Source organism: Maniola hyperantus, chromosome 12, assembly GCF_902806685.2.
Source record: "Maniola hyperantus chromosome 12, iAphHyp1.2, whole genome shotgun sequence".
In the NCBI taxonomy this organism is placed as follows: domain Eukaryota; kingdom Metazoa; phylum Arthropoda; class Insecta; order Lepidoptera; family Nymphalidae; genus Maniola; species Maniola hyperantus.
Window position 1 is genome coordinate 7,396,943 of NC_048547.1, and position 20,407 is coordinate 7,417,349.

General features: G+C 35.6%; 2 protein-coding genes across 2 annotated transcripts; both read left to right on the forward strand.

Annotated features, from left to right (window-relative positions):
* The first annotated feature begins 311 nt into the window (after nucleotides 1-311).
* LOC117986942 (putative uncharacterized protein DDB_G0268364) lies at nucleotides 312-19,407 on the forward strand. The gene is made up of 2 exons (XM_034973899.2): nucleotides 312-455; nucleotides 17,667-19,407. Exons 1-2 carry the CDS (start codon nucleotides 444-446, stop codon nucleotides 19,386-19,388), a joined length of 1,734 nt encoding a protein of 577 aa, XP_034829790.1. The 5' UTR covers nucleotides 312-443; the 3' UTR covers nucleotides 19,389-19,407.
* On the forward strand, nucleotides 7,539-14,453 carry LOC138403127 (uncharacterized). Its single transcript, XM_069502363.1, has 2 exons — nucleotides 7,539-7,548; nucleotides 12,808-14,453. Exons 1-2 carry the CDS (start codon nucleotides 7,539-7,541, stop codon nucleotides 14,070-14,072), a joined length of 1,275 nt encoding a protein of 424 aa, XP_069358464.1. The 3' UTR covers nucleotides 14,073-14,453.
* Nucleotides 19,408-20,407: the final 1,000 nt, after the last annotated feature.

Consider the following 20,407-nt stretch of genomic DNA (forward strand, 5'->3'; position numbering starts at 1 on the left):
CATTTTATAGGTACGCGCCGTGGAATTTTGGCCGCGTAGATTGCAGACCTTGATGACAATGAATTAACTAAGTACTTACTACTATTATTTATGTTTTTTTTTCATATTTTTTCGTAGGACTAAGTGGAAATTTTTCCGGCTTATCGGCCTCTAGGATGCAAAGTATCCCTGTTCTTGTCAAGATCGTGAGCTATTAAAATTAACCGTGCAGTAAAATTCACTGTTTCGACTGAGAAATGTCAATAAAGTATAGAGTACGCAATATTAAAACAATCACCGGGATTCAGTGAATTTTGTAAACATGTGTCAGGTATCATATTAACACATAGGGGATATTGGAGAGATGGTGAGGGTCCGCTCAGTGCTCCTCGGTGTAGCGAGAAAGCCACTTGTGTGCTGTGGAAGTTGTCGTCTTGTTGAAAGTTGTGCAGTGATAGGCCATCATGACACGCCCGGTTAGTACCAGTGTTTGTTTACTATGCGTAGATATTAAATTCTATCATAACAATCCTTTACATAATTAATTCCAGAGAGTAAGAATCATTTTAATTATGACTATCTACTATCGTTTCCATTCTGACTGCCTGAAACTTGTGTTAGAAATAGAACAAGCAATGCGATTCCAACGAATGCAATGGATGGGATTTGAACCTATGAGTACGCTCTTTTGGATTTCAAATCAAACGGTTGTTGGCCGTTAATTTTTTTGTTATCAGTTAAGATTTTTCACTAGAAGGTAGGTATATAAGTACTTCATTCGTTAATAGAGTTTAACTGTAAAAAAATAAAATTATTGTTTTTCGTCTTAGTTTTATCGTGATTTTTAGTATAATTAGTAGTATAGTTTTGAATAAGTCGCTTTATAAATTATAAAGATACTAAAGATACCTACTGAAAGAGCGACAACAGATAAATACCATCTTTACTACGTAATATGTCCGTCTTATCTTATAAATACAAAATCATGAATGCACTTTCCCCGTATGACGCAATCTGCATGCTTGATGCGATCTGTTCCTTCACAATTAAGTATAAGTTGTAAGAAGTCGCAGTTATTAAGGATTCATACCTCGATTCGCAACACTCAGACGTTAGTTGACTGCTTTAGCACAAATTATATCATGTAAAAAAGAATTTTGATTTCACTTCATTTTGATGGATGCTTGCTTGCGCAACTCTATTATACTTACTATTTCCGTTAGTCATATTCTGTCCTATAGCATAAAACAAAATCGGTATCTGTGTTCTGTGTTTGTCTGTATAAGTAGATTTCTTTAAATTTCTTAAACTTTTTAGCGGATTCCAATGCAGAATTTAGAAAATTTCACGTTATTTGGTCTGTAGGATATGTAGATAGGCCGCACTCGTAAGTCCATCCGCGTGAAGCCGGAATTAGGCAGTAAGTTTAGGTATCGTGTACCTATAGTCCGCGACAGGTCGAGATGACAATCGGGGTATGAGGTGGAGGGACGGACGTCCCAGAATGGGTAAGCGCGGGGGCTGTTTGGGTGTGCGGGGCGTTCCCTCCCCGATTGCCAGCTCGACCTGTCGCGTACCTAATACTCGTAAAAGCTCCGTAAAAAGGTTGCGTTTAACTTCAGAGTTCAGACGTTTTTAGCGATTTAAAAGTTTTTTATTATTTTATTTTAAGCATTAAGTTAAATAATATGTATTATTAGATGATGCCCGCGACTACATCCGGGTGAATTTAGGTTTTTAAAAATCTACATGGTGCTCTTTGATTTTACGAAATAAAAAATATCAAAAATTAGCCTGTTTGTACCCACTTTCGGTAAAAATCCGTTAAACGGATTGGGCCTGAAAAGGTAAGACAGACACACACACTGTTATAATAGCTATTAGTATGGACCAAACCTGGTAACAGGTTTTATAATATCTTAACTAGATTTGTTATATTTTTAGGGTACCGTACCTCAAAAGGTACCCTTATAGGATCACTTCGTTGTCTGTCTGTCTGTCGTGTCTTTGGCAGTGTCGTGAAATTCGGTAGATACTTAGGTAGGTCTTATAGCAGACATAAGTGGAAAATCTGAAAACCATGCATTTGTGATTGTGTGATTTAAAAAAAAAATTAAAATGTGTTTTTGACTACTGTGATACTAAATCGCATTTATAATATTAGTATGGATAAGTATATCTATCTACGACCTAACAACGACAGCGATGTTAACTACAAATTAATTAAGTAGATACCTGAGGTATAACCCTACCTACTTACGCAAAAGAAGTCAGTTACTAAGATTATTGCTTAGCATTAAGTTTTTACATATAAATGCGATTAGAAGATCCTGCTGTTACGAAACACGTGAGAAAGAAATATGGATAAATTAAAACACACTATGGGTTTGATGATCCGTATGTATTATGCAACGAAACCAGTATGACATGTCGCCACCTCGCATCTGTAACCTATGCTCTCTAGAAAATATTTTCTAGAGAGTCAAATTAATTTAAACTTTTATTTCTTTTACGTAGCGTTTAATATTCATATTTTTTTTTACTTTATAAAATCTAAATATATAAATCTAAATATATAAAACCTACTGACTGACTGACTGAGAGATCTATCAACGCACAGCTCAAACTATGGACGGATCGGGCTGAAATTTGGCATGCAGATAGCTATTATGATGTAGACATCCGCTAAGAATGGATTTTTGAAAATTCAACCCCTAAGGGGGTAAAATAAGGGTTTGAAATTTGTTTAGTCCCCTCGGACGAAGTCGAGAGCATAAGCTAATAAGAACGTTATAATATATTTTAAATACACCTTGCGTGTGACCTAAATTTGTGTTTGTGTTTGGTAGCTACAACAAGCTCCGGTATAAGTTCAGACGACAGTATTAAATTACCGTCTATTGTGATTATTATGAGACAAGTAGTAATCATAACATCCGCGAAAGGAAATTCCAGACTAATATGCATTGTGTTTTGTACACTGTCAGTGTCACTGCAAGTTGCATGTCACCACAGATTACTGAATAATATGTTAAGCTGATTCCAAACTGCGTGTAAGTCACTGTAGAAGTTTTGGTATACATACGAGTTTAGCACGATAAGGACCGATTTAAGACTGTTTTTTACAAATATCCATCTTTATAATCATAGACCTTCGTTTAACTGGCTATCAATCAAATTCTGTTTATTAATCATCATCATCGCAATCCATCGCTGGCCCACTACTGAGCACAGGTCTTCTCTCAGAATGACAAGGGCTTAGGCTGTATTCCACCTCGGTGGCCAAGTGTAAATTGACAGACTTCCGCACACACCTTTGAGAACATTATGGAGAAATCTCAGGCATACAGGTTTCCTCACGATATTTTCCTTGGACGTGTTTAAAATACACTTACTGAACTCCAAAAAGTTAGAGGTGAGTGCGTGGGATCGAATTCTGGACCCCCGACTTGGAGGCTGAAGTTTTAACACTAGGTAATCACCGATCCACTATAGGCTATCAGATTTTATTTAATAACAAGACTAAACTCTTTTTTAATCCCAAAAATAATAAAAGGGGTGATAGGAGTTTTAATTCGTAGCTTCTGAATGGAAGGATCTAAGAATATAAAAGCTGATTTTTTTAAATATACCTAAGTAGGTGAACTCCAGCTATACTTGATAACTAAGTTTAAAGTTAAATATAAAATATTCAACCTGGACCTGATGCTGTGACTGAGGCAATAAAAAGAGTACCTAAACGCTAGAATCCTGTGTATTCATTAAAACAGAAGTATAATACTTAGATAACAATTATAACGTTAAAAAATACATCTTGTTTCTCATAAAACAAAAGCGGTTATTTCTAAAGTGATTTACATATCACTTAGGTTAACTATCGCCATTACAAAATGCATTAGTGTCGGATTCATCGTCGTGGGACAGTGAAAGCTTTCAGAAACATAATATTTTTAATTCAGATGATTCTCAGTTCACACGACAATACTAAACTATAACTTGCATAATTAATACTTTTCCTAAAAGTAATAAAACAGATTTGAATGATATAAACGATGATATAACCTTTAACTTACGACTTAAGGAGAAAACCTACTGTAACTTGAATTTAATTATGTTAATACGGAGAACTTAAAAGCGTTTTAGAATACCTTTAAGTGGTTCACCGTCTTTAGTCAAAAGCTCCATACATGCCTGATCTAATAAAGAATTTAAAAAGAGTTAAAAATATGTAGTTTTTTTGCTTAGAAGCCCTCGAGTTTCGTTAAAGGGTGGGTAACCCATTCATATTTTTACATACCAGCTTTTATGCATACTAACACTTTCTGGAGAATTTAGTAAAAAAAATTAACATTTATCTTTAGTGTCGTAAAATCGAGTATATTGATGATAGTTACAATAAAATACCTATTAAATATCATTAGGATTAAGGATAGTATTAGTTTCCTACCGTGTATTGTATTTGTATACGAGCTGTATACGAGCGCAAAAAATGCACCATCGGAATATTAAATGTAATTTTATAGTTTTTTTTATTTCAAAGTAATAGCTGTGATAGCCTAGTGGTTACGACGTCCGCCTCTTATTGGGGAGGTCGGAGGTTCGATCCCGGGCACACACCTCTAACTTTTTGGAATCATGTGCGTTTTAAGAAATGAAATAGAAAACATCGTGAGGAAACCTGAATGCCTGAGAGTTCTCCGTAATGTTCTCAAAGGTGTGTGAAGTCTGTCAATCCGCACTTAGCCACCGTGGTGCGCTATGGCCATACCCTTCTCATACTGAGATAAGACCCGTGCTCTGTAGTGAACCAGTTTTAGGTTAATCATGATGATGATGATTTGAAGTAAGTAGGCGGCAGCTAATATCTTGACATACAAATCGTAAGATTATCTTGTAAACACGCAGTGAAATATTACTTACTTATACATTAATATGACATACATTCAAACAATCGCAAAAATGAAAAAGCTCATTGTATTATATAGTAGTGTCAATCTTATTAATCAACAGTTTTTCTACCTACCTATTTTTTTACGTAAACTTTTACCTAATACATAGTTTCAAGCATGGAATTAGGAAGGAGGTGCTACATGGTTTCAAGTTTTTTTAATCATTGACATTTTATTATGAAACTTATTAAAACCATAAAACTTATTTATAGTCCGTACAAAATGACTCTTCACGCGCGTCATGTCAAAAGTACAGTTCACGTTTGAAATAGGGACTAAAATCGTAATTTTGACATGAATTTTGACACAAAAAGTTAAAATGGCGTGTGAGGAGTTAAATTTTACTCGTTATACCTGTACTATTTACGTCAATTACGCTGATGAATCGTACATGCATTTAATTAATTCGAAGTTTTTTTTTACCTACTATATCACTTAAAATTTTAGAATAAGTAAGTTTAAAGGTATCAAAGGTCACAATTTGATATTATTAGAGGAAGAGATTATACATAAATTGTGTAGGATTCAAAGAGCGAAGTAAAAGTTTATTATGCAACATAAATGTAGGTAGAAACTGGAAATAGCTATCTTAATCCTTAATCTTTCCATGAAGAGTATAAAATATCTTTAACTAACTATCTAAAAAAAAAATTACCGCCACACACCCTCCTTACCAGAGAATAGTTTTAAGTTTACCATCGGCAACAGTCAATCAGGTCCAGAAACTCTAAATTGATTATCAAAACTTATATTTCTCTTAAGATTGTTATCAAGCACTTTAATATGCATTGAATTTATAAAACGTAATTTTCGTGACGATAGGCTTGAGATTTATGAGAGGTTTAACAACAGACGTTCAAGCAATTAAACACATCAGATTCTAACTGCGCTCTACAGTTCAAATTACATAAGATGTTATGGAAAGATTCAGTTTGGAATTCATTCTTTTACTCGTAAATCGTAACAGTTGTATTAGGGTGAATGCTCACTAGGAGTATTCGCGTGTAATTAACAACATAAAGGTTTTGGACGGGGTTCTAATTCGAAATTTATTTTTCATTATACTTTTACATCATCATATCAATAACACCATCATATAACATTTTTTATATCATCATGATCAAGCTACCGTCGCCGTCTCACTACAGAGCACGGGTCTCCTCTTACAATAAGGAGAGTTTTGGCATAGTCTACCACGCTGGCCAAGTGCGGATTGGCAGACTTCACACACCTTTGAGAACATTATGGAAAATTCTCAGGATTGCAGGTTTCCACACGATGTTTCCCTTCACCTTTAAAGCAAATGATATTTTAATTAAGTACTTGAAAGGCACATAGCTCCCAAAAGTTAGAGTTGCGTGCATGGGATCGAACCCCCGATTAGGATGCGGAAGTCTTAATCTCTATTGTGGCAATTTTGCATCGGGTCCCTATGCAAAAATTGCCACACCTCTGTTTGGGTTAAAACTCCATAAAGCTCTACCAGGTGGTACCCTACTAATGTATCACTTTGCGTCGGCTGTTTATCCTAATAATCCTCTGTCCTTAGTTAAGTTAGCCAACAGTTGGATTGTCATCCCGAAAAATCGTGGTGCTAACTGTAGAAAAGTGGTCGACTTTCTTTGCCCGAGCCATAGATCTCGTCTAAGGTATTTACCTAACTTGAAAATATGAGTAGATAGATATAGTTAGTATAAGTGGGTAAGTCCGTCAGAGCTTTTAGCCTACTTACGTCTATGTTTTGCCTTTACGTCAGAATTAGAAGCATAGCTGGAGTTTTCGCATCTTTAATGTTTTATTCTACAACATATTCCGTGCTTACGAAATGTCCGTGTGCTGAGTGAGAACAGGCGGCCCTACTTTCCCTCAATACGTACTATATTTGTTAACGTTGTCGGTAAATAATACCTACTTGCAAACGTGTTACTTTTTGAAAGAACGTCACAAAATTGTGTAATCATGGGGATCATCTCATAATGACAACTGACACCATACCCATAGTACGCGACAGGTTGGGATGGCAATCGGGTTGGGGACGCCCCGCACACCCTCAAAGCACCCGCACTAACTCGATGCGGTGATAGCGCGGATGACGTGCAGGTGTGCGGGGCGTGCGCGTCGCTTGCACACCTGCACCATACCGCGATTGCCATCTCGACCTATCGAGTACCATACCTTTTATTCGGCACTGCATTGATTATAGGCACCTAGCAAAATATTTCAGTTTTTAAGTAGTTTTCACAAGTGATTTCATCTGTTCAAACTTTAAAATCATTTTTTGCAAGCTTTTAAGTCATACTGCAACTGAACTATTTCTGTAAGTGCATGAAACAATATAATATGTACTTCGAACATTTTAATTGGATTATTATTGATATAGAGCAGCAGAAAGTTTTTTTTAATTTCCATCTGTTTGTGCACGTTTCAAGCTGAAACTACTGAACGGACGCTGAAACTACAGATCAAATTAATGGCGATCAGTATAATAGCTTCTAGTAAAAAGTAGGGTACAACTTTAAAGTAGAGTCGTCTTAATAGTATTTAGGTTGGTTAGGTTTACAGTATGTAGGAATTATATCATACTCGTAGAGATCAATTTTTTTTGAGAAAATGAGTGCAAGTAAGTAATCCTCCTTCATTATATTTTCTGAAGTTTCATCATAATCACGTAGTTAAACAAATTGGGCAATGTTCATAATAGAGGCTCATTAAATTTAGATACGCTTCAACAAGTATACCAGGTTATTACCTGGCACACGAGCGCGATATCTCATAAGAGAGACCAGCATTGTGTTCTTACGAGGGAAATATGCAATATTTTTATTGTGTTACATCTGATTACGATTCAGGGTCCCCCACTGTAATCTTGGTCTAATTAGTCCTCGGGTCTGAATGAAAATATATAGAACAATTCTAACTTAAATGGAAATCGGTATCTACGGGAGGCTTAGTTGTAATTAGCAAGACATATCTACTTAGACTAGGCCCTTACTAGTAATTCTATTCTTACATCTAAGTTATTGCTTACATACTTCAAATGAATGCCTGTTTGAAATCTGTCATTGCCATCGTCAACCGATCGCCGCCCGGCTCAACTGAGCACGGATCTCCTCTCAGAATGAAAAGGGGTTTCTTCATAGTCTACTATACGCTGGCCAAGTGCAGATTGCCAGACTTCACATACTTTTGAGAACATTATGAAGAACTCTCAGGCATGCAAGTTTGCTCACGATATTTTCCCCATCCGACTTAACCACTAGGCTATCGCCGCTTATGTGATGGTGTATGAAAATATTATGTTTACAACTCATGTAGGCATAAACAGTATTTAAATATTAGCAAGGGTCTTTTTTGTTTTAATGAGAATATTACAATAAAACTTAAAGCTAGCCTTATCTAATTACTATACTATAATACAAATCATGCCCGCGTGGAATGGTGCCAAGAATAATGGCTACATTTCCGCGCTGGACAGATAGGCTGATCCGTTGTGCCGAAAATGAGCCAGCCCTTCTGTCGTCAGACGAGGCAATCGCGGTGAAATATCTCGTAATTTTTTTAGCACTAAGACTTCATGGCCCTAGGGTCTCCACGGCAAACGGAACGAAAATGTAACTCTCGATAAGAGAGGCTTAGGGTCTTTTAATAATAAGTAATACGTATTATTCATATCAAACGATTTCGATACTTAGGTACCTATCTACTTCTCGCCCAAACTTTAGTATGTAAGTATTTATTTTTATTTTGTAATAATAATAAGTGTTAACTTTCCCTTTTAGTGTCAGAAAACACATTAAACCATTAGTCTCGGTCTTTATATCAACGTCCAAGAATAATCGGATACCCTAGTTAATACTTAACCTTATTATTACTTATTGTATTAATATAAATAACCTTAAGTTAGTGCATGTTAGTTTATCAGTATTCTTTTTCACCTGTAATTGTTGACAACCGTCGTACGGTTAGTGTATTTAAATGTTTTATGGTCTTTCATGTATGGAAGTTGTTGGTGACTAATAAAAAAAATACTTATTAAATTCTAGACATACTTATTGTGCTTATGTGTAGAGAAAATCTGATGATATAATTTGTGGCTCTAAATTAGAGCCTCTTATATATATTTAGTATTTAGTGAAATTAAAATAGAATTTAATAAAATAAACAAGGACAGCGGAGGCTTAGTAGTAGCACAAGTAGTAGCTAGGGTCCCATAGGCAGCCTTCGGGTACGGAACCACAATACATTAGAATAAACTTACCTTAATGATCCAAAACTGTGTATGGAGGGCGTGTTTAAAGCTTAGATCCAAATGGCCGATAAGCAATATAAGGAAACCTCAAACCGTTGAAGGAAAGGCTTTCGATCACGTCTACAACTCTCGAACAACAAACAATCTTTTTCTTCATCCATATAAAATAGTTGTGCAATCCAAGATATTACATATTATATTAAATGTTTATAGTAACGTATCTACATCTAAACCTATATATTATACCTATTTTATAATATTAAATTATATTATGGATTCCATAAACCAACGATCTAGGGGCTATTAATTAAAGTAAGTATAGTCAGTGTTTGAGCGCATAAGTAGTAGGTACTATAATACAGTAAGTATAAGGTTTTCGTAAAAACATACCTACATATTTAATTAATTATGATGAATCAATCAATTCGGTAAACCACCGCTTATTGAGGAACATCATATTTTTGTTTTATTGCCCATAAAATGCCATGCTATTATGGAAAATATTTAACACTTTCTCTTATGTGTGGTCAAAGTTGGGTACCTACAATATAAGTTAAGTAATTTATTTCCTTAGTATAGAGTTAATGACAATGTCTAAATTTTTATTGGCTGACTGGCCTTTGTTCGCAACCCGCAATATCTAATCATCATCATAATCAACCCATCGCTGGCTCACTACAGAGCACGAGTCTCCTCTCAGAGTGAGAAGGGTTTTGGCCATAGTCTACCACGCTGGTCATGTGCGGATTGATATCTATTGGTAGGTATTTAGAGAGCTGAACGACTGTTCTCTCTCTATTAGTATGATATGGGTATAGTATAATATAAGTTGTCAGTTTAATTCAGTATCGTTTGTAAAGGTTAATCGATTGCGTGAATATAACTATTGATCTCTGCCGCGATCAAAGCCAAGCTAATAAGAGGTAGGTATCTAACACTGGTTAGAATAATTTTCAAGGTACTTAGTTATGCAAAGATAAGTAAGACTAAACTGACAGTTGATTTGGTGCAGCAATTTGATTTATAGATGTCTCTTCGATACAATATGAATATCTAGGTAGTAGGTAGTAAGTACGTACGTATGGTTGCGCCGGCCGGCGGCGTCTGCTATAAACGTAAAACTTACTTGATTAGAACTGTTAAGAATAGATATAAAAAGCTTATAACAATCCCTACGTAAGAGATGGTGCCTACCTACTAATATTGCGATATCATAAAATTGACGGCGGAAACCAATGTTTAAACCGAAAGCAATACTTACCATTTTTATAGGCTTGTATAGGCAATAACACATTGATAACTTCAAGGTAAATAAATGTTCCTACCTAAGTAAAGGTAATTCTAATAAAAATACCTATGTAGGTATAAATCTTTATGAAGGTACAGATAGAGACAAAATTGATTGATATGTCTACTGTCTGATTGCTAATTGATATACTTTTTGAACCGAAGTAATCAGTGTTCACCTTTATAAATAAAAGAGAAATGTTTCTTTGTTGACAATGCCTTCTTATGTAACTTACCAAGAACTTACCAACCCATTGTATGTATTTATATGTATACATGATTTATACATTATTAATTATATGACAGTGTCGATGTCAGCCTCATTTTAGCAAATCCACCTACTAACACGCAGAGTAAATCACTACGTTTAGTAACATGAATATGAAACCGCCTTGAGGGGTATTGTTCTGAATGTCACGTCAATCTAAATATTTTATTTTTACATAATTATCTCAAAATCTGTAAAAACTCAACACATTTCTGAATTAGTGTGATTTGTTAAAGTGCTCTACTTAGATGAGATTTAATAATTGCCCGTTGCCGTAATCTTTTGAGGGTTTCGTAAGGTTTCGTGATAACTCTACAGTGAAAGAAACTAGGAACCCTTACTGTTTCGCTCAGTCCGCCTGTCCGTATGTGTGCGTATCATAGCCATTTTAAAAATAAACCTTATGGGCTGCAGAGTTGAGCACAGTTGTGGTTGTAGCAACCTGATACCGCTACACATGGACATACTTCATGCCTACTAGGTCATATCTATCATTTGAAAAAAAATCCTGAACATGAATGGCGAGAGCCTAAAAAATTTGGTATACCTACCCCGTCACACAAAAAAAACCACTGTTTACGAAATAATCAGTACCCTTATTATAAATGCGAAAGTGTGTTTGTTTGTTGGTTTGTCCTTCAATCACGTCGCAACGGTGCAACGGATTGACGTGATTTGCATGGGTAAAGATAAAGACCTGGATAGTGGAGAGTGACATAGGCTACTTTTCATCCCGGATAATCAAAGAGTTCCCACGGGATTTTTAAAAAACCTAATTCCACGCGGACGAAGTCGGGGGCATCAGCTAGTAAGAAATATTGTGATAAGTGCCACCACAGATGTGTGAATAGTGCCACTTTAAATAATAGATATTTTTTATTGTTATTTAAAAAGACAAATTTATTTTTGAATTTGATGACACGCATAATGAGCATTGAGCAAGATTTCGTATATCAGTGAGAACAATCGAGAAACGTGGCCTGCGGTCAACTGAATGGTTTCAATTGGCACGACCGACACCGGGTACTTGTAAAGTGCAGTTTCTTACCTGTTACCTGCATGTCTATCTTAATAATATTCGTTCGTTGACTCTCACTGCTTCGCAGACAATTTTGAAAGGATCTGGTATTTTTAGACAACTTCATAAAATGAAAGCTAAGTAGGTAAGTATTTAATCTTTACGTAAAAAAATTAGAACTAAATAACAGAAATAACTTAATTCTACATAGGTATATATATCAATATCGTATTCATGTAGGAGGAATTATAGTCGCTTATACGTTAATGCGCCATAAAAGCTCATTATCGTATAAGCATTTATGTAACTTGTTATCAAATTTAAGGAGGTGAAAGTGTGAAGATGACCACAATTAACTAAGGAGTACGGACCTAATTGTAGATAATGATTATAAATGGCTATAGTACGCGCGGCGAGAGTTTGGCTTTGACCGTTATTGCGCAGAAATCAGAAATTGGGTATCAACGGGCAATTAGTGGGGTGCGGGGCGGGTGTGTAGGCGCACGCGGTGCTCTGATTGGCGCTCCACTGCTCCAGTCGTTCCCTGCCTCTCGCATCGATACGACGTACCGCGCACTCGTGTTGTACAATCACGTTCACAAGTGAATTGCTATTTTCGTTAATTGTTTATTGTTGTCGATTGTTATTATTTGTTGAGTTTGTTTGTTTAAGTTTGTCAGTTAAGTTTTTTTTGTTAAATATTAAAAAGTGATTTGAAAATGCGTAAAAAAAACATTGTTTTAAAAAGGCAAGCACGGAAAATGATATATGACGTGAATTGCTTTTTAAAGAAAGAAGCTGACGAATGTGTCGATTCATTGAAGCAAATTCGAAGTCAGATTGAGGAAGTTGCTTCTTTACTCAGTCAGTCGGAGAATAACCAAACTATACAGACTATGCAGGTAATGAAAACGGAAACTGTTTCTAAATTAAATTGTGTAGTCAGTAAATTAGCTAAAATTCAAAAACGGACATCGGAGGCCACTAAGACTTCAATTGGAACTGTAAAAAATATCGCAAATCAAGCCAAGAGTTCCGATTTGCTAATTACTTTCAGAACACCTGGAAAAAAAACGTCCCAGAGCTAAACCAGTTACGAATATTGATAATTTTGACCAAGGTATTATAAAAAGATGTATACACAATTTTCACAAGACGAATAATGAACTTCCCACCATTGGGAAACTAAAAAAGAAACTTGAGGAAGATATAAACTTTAAAGGGTCAGAAACAAGTCTTCGTGTAATTATAAAGGAGTTAGGATTTCGCTGGAAAAAAACAGAAAACAACCGTAAATTACTAATAGAAACATCGAATATCCGATTACAACGCATTGAATATTTAAGTAAAATAAGAAAATATCGACAAGAAGGAAGACCCATTGTTTACACAGATGAATCCTACGTAGATTCATCGCACTCAACAACCAAAGCCTGGAGCGATGGCCCTACGGAAGGACTAAAAAAACCCATTTCTAAAGGACAACGAGTCGTGATAGTCCACGCAGGATCTGAAGCTGGGTTTATACCAAATGCTTTATTAACTTTTAAAGCCGGCACCAAAACAGGGGACTATCACGACAACATGAATTACGAGAATTATGAAAAATGGCTTAGGACACAATTAATTCCCAACCTACCACCCAATTCTGTAGTGGTTGTCGACAACGCTTCATACCACAATAAACAATGGGATTTAGCACCGTCCTCCAATACCAAAAAAGCCGATATGCAGAATTGGCTAACTGATAAAGGCATACAATATGATTCAACAATGCTCAAGCCACAATTGTACAACTTGATAAAAGCTAATAAAGAAAGATTTAAAACTTTTTCAATAGATCAAATTTTAGCAGAAGCAAACCATAGCATATTGAGATTACCGCCTTACCATCCAGACCTCAACCCCATAGAAATGGCATGGGCTACTATTAAACAATATGTAGCTAGCAAAAATGTTAAATGGAATTTACAAGAATGTACCAAACTTATCAAAGAAAAAGTATCCTTAATGGGTGCCCAGGAATGGGGAAAAATATGTAAAAAGGTAAAAGATATAGAAGAAGAGTACGTCAAGAGTGACCATGTAGTTGATTTACTTACCGAGCAATTTATAATTCGCGTCGATGATAATTCCGAAGACGATGATTCTGATGATGGTTATGAAGATGATGATGATGACAACTGCAACCGAGGAAGCCCTGAACCCGGACCCTCAACAAGCAAAAGACGTTGCACAATTTCGTGTCGCGGCAGCACCACTGGACCATGCGGTGATTTCATAGAAGGCGTTAAACCTTTAACTGATTCAGAATCTGAATAGCACTGCTGCTAAGACTTTTTTTTAATGTTAACTTTTGTATTTAATAATTATTTTAAGTTTTCTTTTGTTTGTATGTACCAATTTTACATGTATCTTGGAATAAATAATTTTATTAAAAAACAATTATTTAGAATTTTCATCGCTGTCTCTGTAAACTTTAAAAGGAAATAAACATTTTATATAAGTAAAATAACTATCAATAGTTTTAATAAATGAAGAAGTTTATCTATTTCGTATTATTTTCTAGCATTATTACCACTGTACATGAATTTTGACCCACTCAAATATCCAACCTGGTACATAAAAAAGGAAAAGTATTGTGTGCGTGACAGTACCCATGCGCAGTAATCCCCTCCACCCGAAGGTCAAAGCCAAACTCTCGCCGCGCGATCTGTACATGCGTTGGTATTTATTGAGTCATACTATATTATTATTCTCGCCGTACAATCGGTTCGCACTTTCGCAATTTGTGTTTTACTATTACTGTTAGGTTTATAAATTATTATAATTATTCTAAAAAAATTTTTTTTTGCCGATGGTATATTTTTATTTCGGCTGACGTCAGGGTGATGTTAATGAGACATGGTTCCAGCGCAATAGCAATTTGCGAGACTTATACCTGCCTATATTTTTGTTTTGCCTTGTATGTGTTTTTCTGTTCTAATTTTGTGGTGTACAATAAAAGTATATTCATTAGACATGTGTCCGCTATAGCTTAACTTAACTGAAAACCGCTGCCGTGCCTATAGCGTACCATAGCGTTATTGTCGTAGCTAGCAACGGTTTTCAGTTATCATCTATGACGAACCACCTGACAACGCAACACTGCCAACTGGCAACCGACAATGCATTGTTTGGTTTTTGGGTAACTAGAAACGCAATAATTATGCCTTCTCTTTCTTTCTTTCACTGAAAGCTGAGAAGGAGCGGTTATTGGCTACCGGCTTAGTAACTAAGAACTTGGTAAACCAAAGCCGACCTTATCTCTATTACGCTAAGGCTTAACTGTACAAGTACTTGTCCATTACACTTTGATCTATCATTCTAAATACAGTTAGCCTTAGAGTAATAGAGATAAGGTCCTCTTTGGTTTATCAATCTTTATGAAATGTTTTTGGTTAACTGGACTGTGGCAAACTATTCGTGCAGGCGTCCACTATAGTTTGACCTATGTCAATGATCAAATTAAACTTTACTGCTATGAACTTAAGGTTGTGATTACTTCACAATATTCATGAAAGTAAAATTGGTTTTATTTTAGTGAATATGCGCGCGCTAGCTATACAGACGGTATTGATACGGCAGCTAGCTTAGTTACTACTACGGAAACCGCTGCGCGTTGCGCATATTAAATTAGTTGAAACACAACTCTGATACCGATATTCGGCAACGGTTAACAATATTGGTATTGAAACTAAGTAACTGTTGATTAACCGTTGCCGTAAATAGCCAATAACGCCCATCTTTAATATTCATTTATTCATACCACATATCTTCCTAGTAAGGTACAGTTGAAAACTATCAGTAGCTATACAGCTACCCAATAAGTTATACTCTAGTAGGCACTAGGTATATTATTATAATGATGATAGATACAAAATCTTTCTCATGAACAACAATGCGATGTGGAAACACGATGGTAATCTGGAAAGACATAATATTTTTGTTAGCCCTAGTGTTTAATACGCGTGGGATCATTAAGAAATTAGTGGCATAATAACATTGCCATAATACTTAATCGATTTGTTTCAATTAAAATTCAAATTAATTGAATCAATTAAATTTTAATTTTAATTAATTAGTAGAACGTTGTCTATATTAGATACTAGATGATGCCCGCGACTTCGTCCGCTTGGATTTAGGTTGTTAAAAATCCCGTGGGAACTCTTTAATTTTCCGGGATGAAAAGTAGCCCATGTCCTTAACCGGGATGTTAGATAACTCTGTAGCTAATTTTGTCAAAATTGGTTAAACTGTTGGGCCGTGAAAAGCTAGCAGACAGCTGTCTGTCTGCTAACAACAACCCGGGCGAAGACTATACTAGTCTAAGTATAATAATATTATAAAGATGTAGGTAGGTATTATAATTTTAGCTTGTTTGTTTGTAATCGATACATTTTCACCCGAGCGTAAAATATGACTAGGCTACAACATTACAAGCTCGGTGGTAGTAAAATATATCACTGAGACCTTCCAGAATATTGGAATTACTTAGGTACCGAAAATTGTAATTATTATAATGTTCTATGATCATCATGATCAACCCATAGCCCGCTCACCACAGAGCACGGGTCTCCTCTCAGTATGAGAAGGGTTTGACCACGCTGCTATAGCCAAGTGCGGATTGGCGGAGTTCAAACACCTTTGAGAAAGAACATTATGGAGAACTCTCAGGCAGACATTCGTCAGGATGTTTTGTTCACGTTCAAAGTTAAGAGGTGCCCCCCACCTCCCGAATAGGAGGCGGATATCTTTTTTTAAATACCTACCTACTTAGATGAAAAATTTACTTGTTAAATGAACTACTTCAAACAATCGTGTAGAACTTTAGAGAGAGAGATAGCCAGCGCTTGCCAGACCTTCATTATTTTACAAAAGCTGAAAGTTTCTCTGTGTATTGCGGGGAGGAATGATTAGCGTCTATGAAGTTTGGATCATGGTGGCTTTGGGAGATAACAGGTAATAAAGGTGTAAAAAATCTTAGGTCAAAGTATAAAGCCTAATTTTTTTATATTTTCTTCGGAATAGTACTTTTTAAATATCACGTCATGCATTTCCAGACACTTGTCGTGACGTGAAAAGAATATAAAAAATTAGACTTTATACTTGGACGTAAGATTTTTTACACCTGTATTTAATTGCCTATTATCCCCCAAAGCCTTATATATACTTCAGAGTCGTTGATCGTTCTTCCCTGTGTTAACGCGGAGAAATTTTCAGCTTTTATAAAATAACGAAGGTCTGGCACGCGCTGGCTCTTAGTCCATTAGAATCTGCAGAGGAAGACGAAACTGTTGCGCAACTGCATGGCAAGAACCTCGTGATCATTGTTCCACATTACACGAGAGAATTTATTAAAGTCAACTAAACATGATCGTGGAATCGTGAAAGTACCTACTTACATGAATATAAGTCAACCGACATTTCGTAGATATAGATACATAGGTACCTAAGTACTGACTCGTTCCAATATAAATTAATCTTAGAGCAGCTTATTGATACAGTATTATTATTATTAATTTTCACCACTATATCATTAGTATTACACATTCAGCAAGTAACAATCAGAAAGTGTATTCCTACCTACAATAATAACCACTCTGCATAAATGATTTGAGCTTGAGTTTATTCATATTAAATACAAAAAAAAATTGAAAATATAGTACATTTCATCATCAGCATCGTCTTCAACCACCGATGTTCGATGTTCAGTAAGGAGTTCCGCACGCCACGGCCTTGCGCTGCCTGAATTCAGCAGCTCCCTACGACTCGTTTGATGTCATCAGCTGTCCACCTAGTTTGTCCAATAAGCCTACTGACGTAGTTATTTCTAATGATTCTGATTACTTACCAAGAATTTTCCTTTCTTTTCAGGTGCTGGGAATTATTTTCTTTGCCTTGTTATCTCTTGGTGCCACCCAAGAGACAACTAGTACAGATGATAATAACGACAAATCAAATACTGTAGATCCATCGCCCTCAGTTCGGCTGGATCCTTACATTCGGAAAGCATTATTAAAAGCGCTTACTGATCTGGAAGAGAGTGAAAGCTTTACCGACATAGATCCGACAGATGCGACTTCTCCATTGGACTCCGATGTTTTAAATACTGGCGAAGATGTTACAGTTAGTGACACTAACAAAGAGAATATACAGATTCATTCTTTTGTTGTTAACGGACAAGCAGCATTCGCCAATACGTCCAATACGAGCCCGACATTAATAGACGATAATATATCAATTTTAGGCACAACAGTTGGAAATGTTGAAAATTATGTAACAGCTACTCTTCCCACACAAGCAACATTTAAAGAAATTTTTCAGACGAGGGAAAGTGGCATTAATTTACAACAAGTTCGGAGTATACAAAGCACAACGAAATCGAAAAATGATATTGTGCATAATAAGTATGCTACTTCAAACCAAAAAAGTTCCACAAGCACAACCACGACTACAACGACAACGACTACTACGACCCCAAAACCAACCCATAACGACGACGGGGAAAACATTGAAGATGTCGACAAAAAAGATGTTCAAGTTTTTCAAGCTCCTTTAGTTGCAGCATTTACCGTACATCAAGATGCACAAGGCGTTCCAAAAAAGGTTATACCGATTTATCAACAAACAAATAATCAAGAAATTTTAAAAGTATCGCCAACATCGAATGTGTACACTCAGAAGCTGCCTATCGAAAGTTTTCCAAATGTGCCGTCAACAGAATTCATAAATCAGCAATTAACATTACAGAAACAGCTAGAACAGAAGCAAAGAATCCTGGAGGAACAGCTTAGATTTTTACAAATACAGCAGCGGCAACAAGAGGAGTTACTAAGAAATCAACAATTTCTTTTACAACAAAAAGAAGCACTTAGACACCAATCATTAATCGAACAAGAACAATTAAAAATACAACAATTCACAGAGCAACAAAAGCTTCCCTCTACTCAAGTTAATAATAATTTCTCGGTGCATAAGAATATCCCACAAAGTATTTTAAATCAAAATAGTGCTCATCGTCCACAAAAATCACAAGTTTCAATTCAACCAAGCTTAGCTTTCGACCAATCTAGTACATTAGCAGCTCATCAGCAACTGCCTAATAAAGAAGCAGTAGACTTCCTCCTTAATTTACGTAGGCAGCATCCAGATCAATTTCCATTGCAAGAAAATCACCTTCCTCAGGGAATAAGCAGTTTTTTGCATCCGAATCCCATTCAGAGCTTCCAACAAGCTCCATATATACAGCTTTCGAATCAAGTAAGGCCGACCGAAGACCAATTTAGACAAAAGCAAGGGAATCGTGTTTTTCGACACGAAAGTGGAGTTGGAAATTTCGGAGTAAATAGTCCAAATTACAATAGGTTTAATACATTTGAAGCACCAGCTTTTACAAATCGCTTTGTGCCGGGAAATAGATTTAGTCCTGACGCGGAATTAAAGCAGTTGTTGGCTCAAAGTAGTCTTAACTCAAGAGGTCATGAAGACCTGAATATTGTATCTAAAGTATTGTCCTTGAACCACGGAATCCCAATAAATTATGTATCAAATAGACTTCCATTCGATAATCGAAGACAGAAAAGCACTTCTTCGTAAAAAAAATTGTAAGTTGAATAAAGAGTAGCTAGGTAACTTATTGCAAAATAAGTAACTTGCCATCTCAGAAATGCTAGAGGGTTATTATTAGTTAGGTAAGTACTTAGATTAAAAAAAACACGAAATCTATGAAAATATGAGTACCTGTGAAAGTACGAGACTACCTATTTATACTGAACTGAATTTATAATATTATTTAGTAAGTAATAAGATACATAATACTTTAGATCCGATATGGAGTAGCATCTGGATTTCTTTACTTTTTACACCATACAAATAATTACAATCCAAAGAAAAATCATAATTATTGGGTTCATTGTTTTTTAACGGTCAATACTTAGTTATTGTTTTATGTCCCGCGAGTAGTTAGTGCCTACTGGTCTTATGTAGATATCTATAATAGTTTTCATAAGTTCATAATTGAAGACCCAGCGAACAAATTGGTGATAAAGTACTTAATTATTTATTATGGATTAAAGAAAAAAAAGTATTTTGATTAGAAGTTTAATCACACCGTTTTGTTCGCCAGCTCCATAAATTATATTTTATCAACTAGTGCGTAAGTGTCGCTTTATGTACTCAGTTTTTTTTAATTTAGTTTCTATTAGTAGATTTTAACAACTATTTATTTTACATAGTTATACTCGATGTCATATTGCCATAAGTAAATAAAATAGTAGGTATGTAACATTTATACGATAAACTTTTAATAAACCTAGAAAACTAGCTACCTAAGAAAGAGCTAGGTACCTAAGAACTTATACTATGCTATGTATTTTGAGTCTAAACTTATTAGGGTTCCGTATCTCCAGGGAAAAAGGTAACTATTATAGGATCACGTCGTTGTCTGTCTGTCGTGTCAAAATTTCAAGACACGTCAAGGGAATTAAAACCTATAGGGTTCTTCCCGTCGATTTAGAATCATAGGCAGACGTACTTAGCAATGTTTTATAGTACAAGCAAAAAATCCGAAAACCATGAATTTAAATGGCTAGGTACGTAGGTACATCACAAAAAAA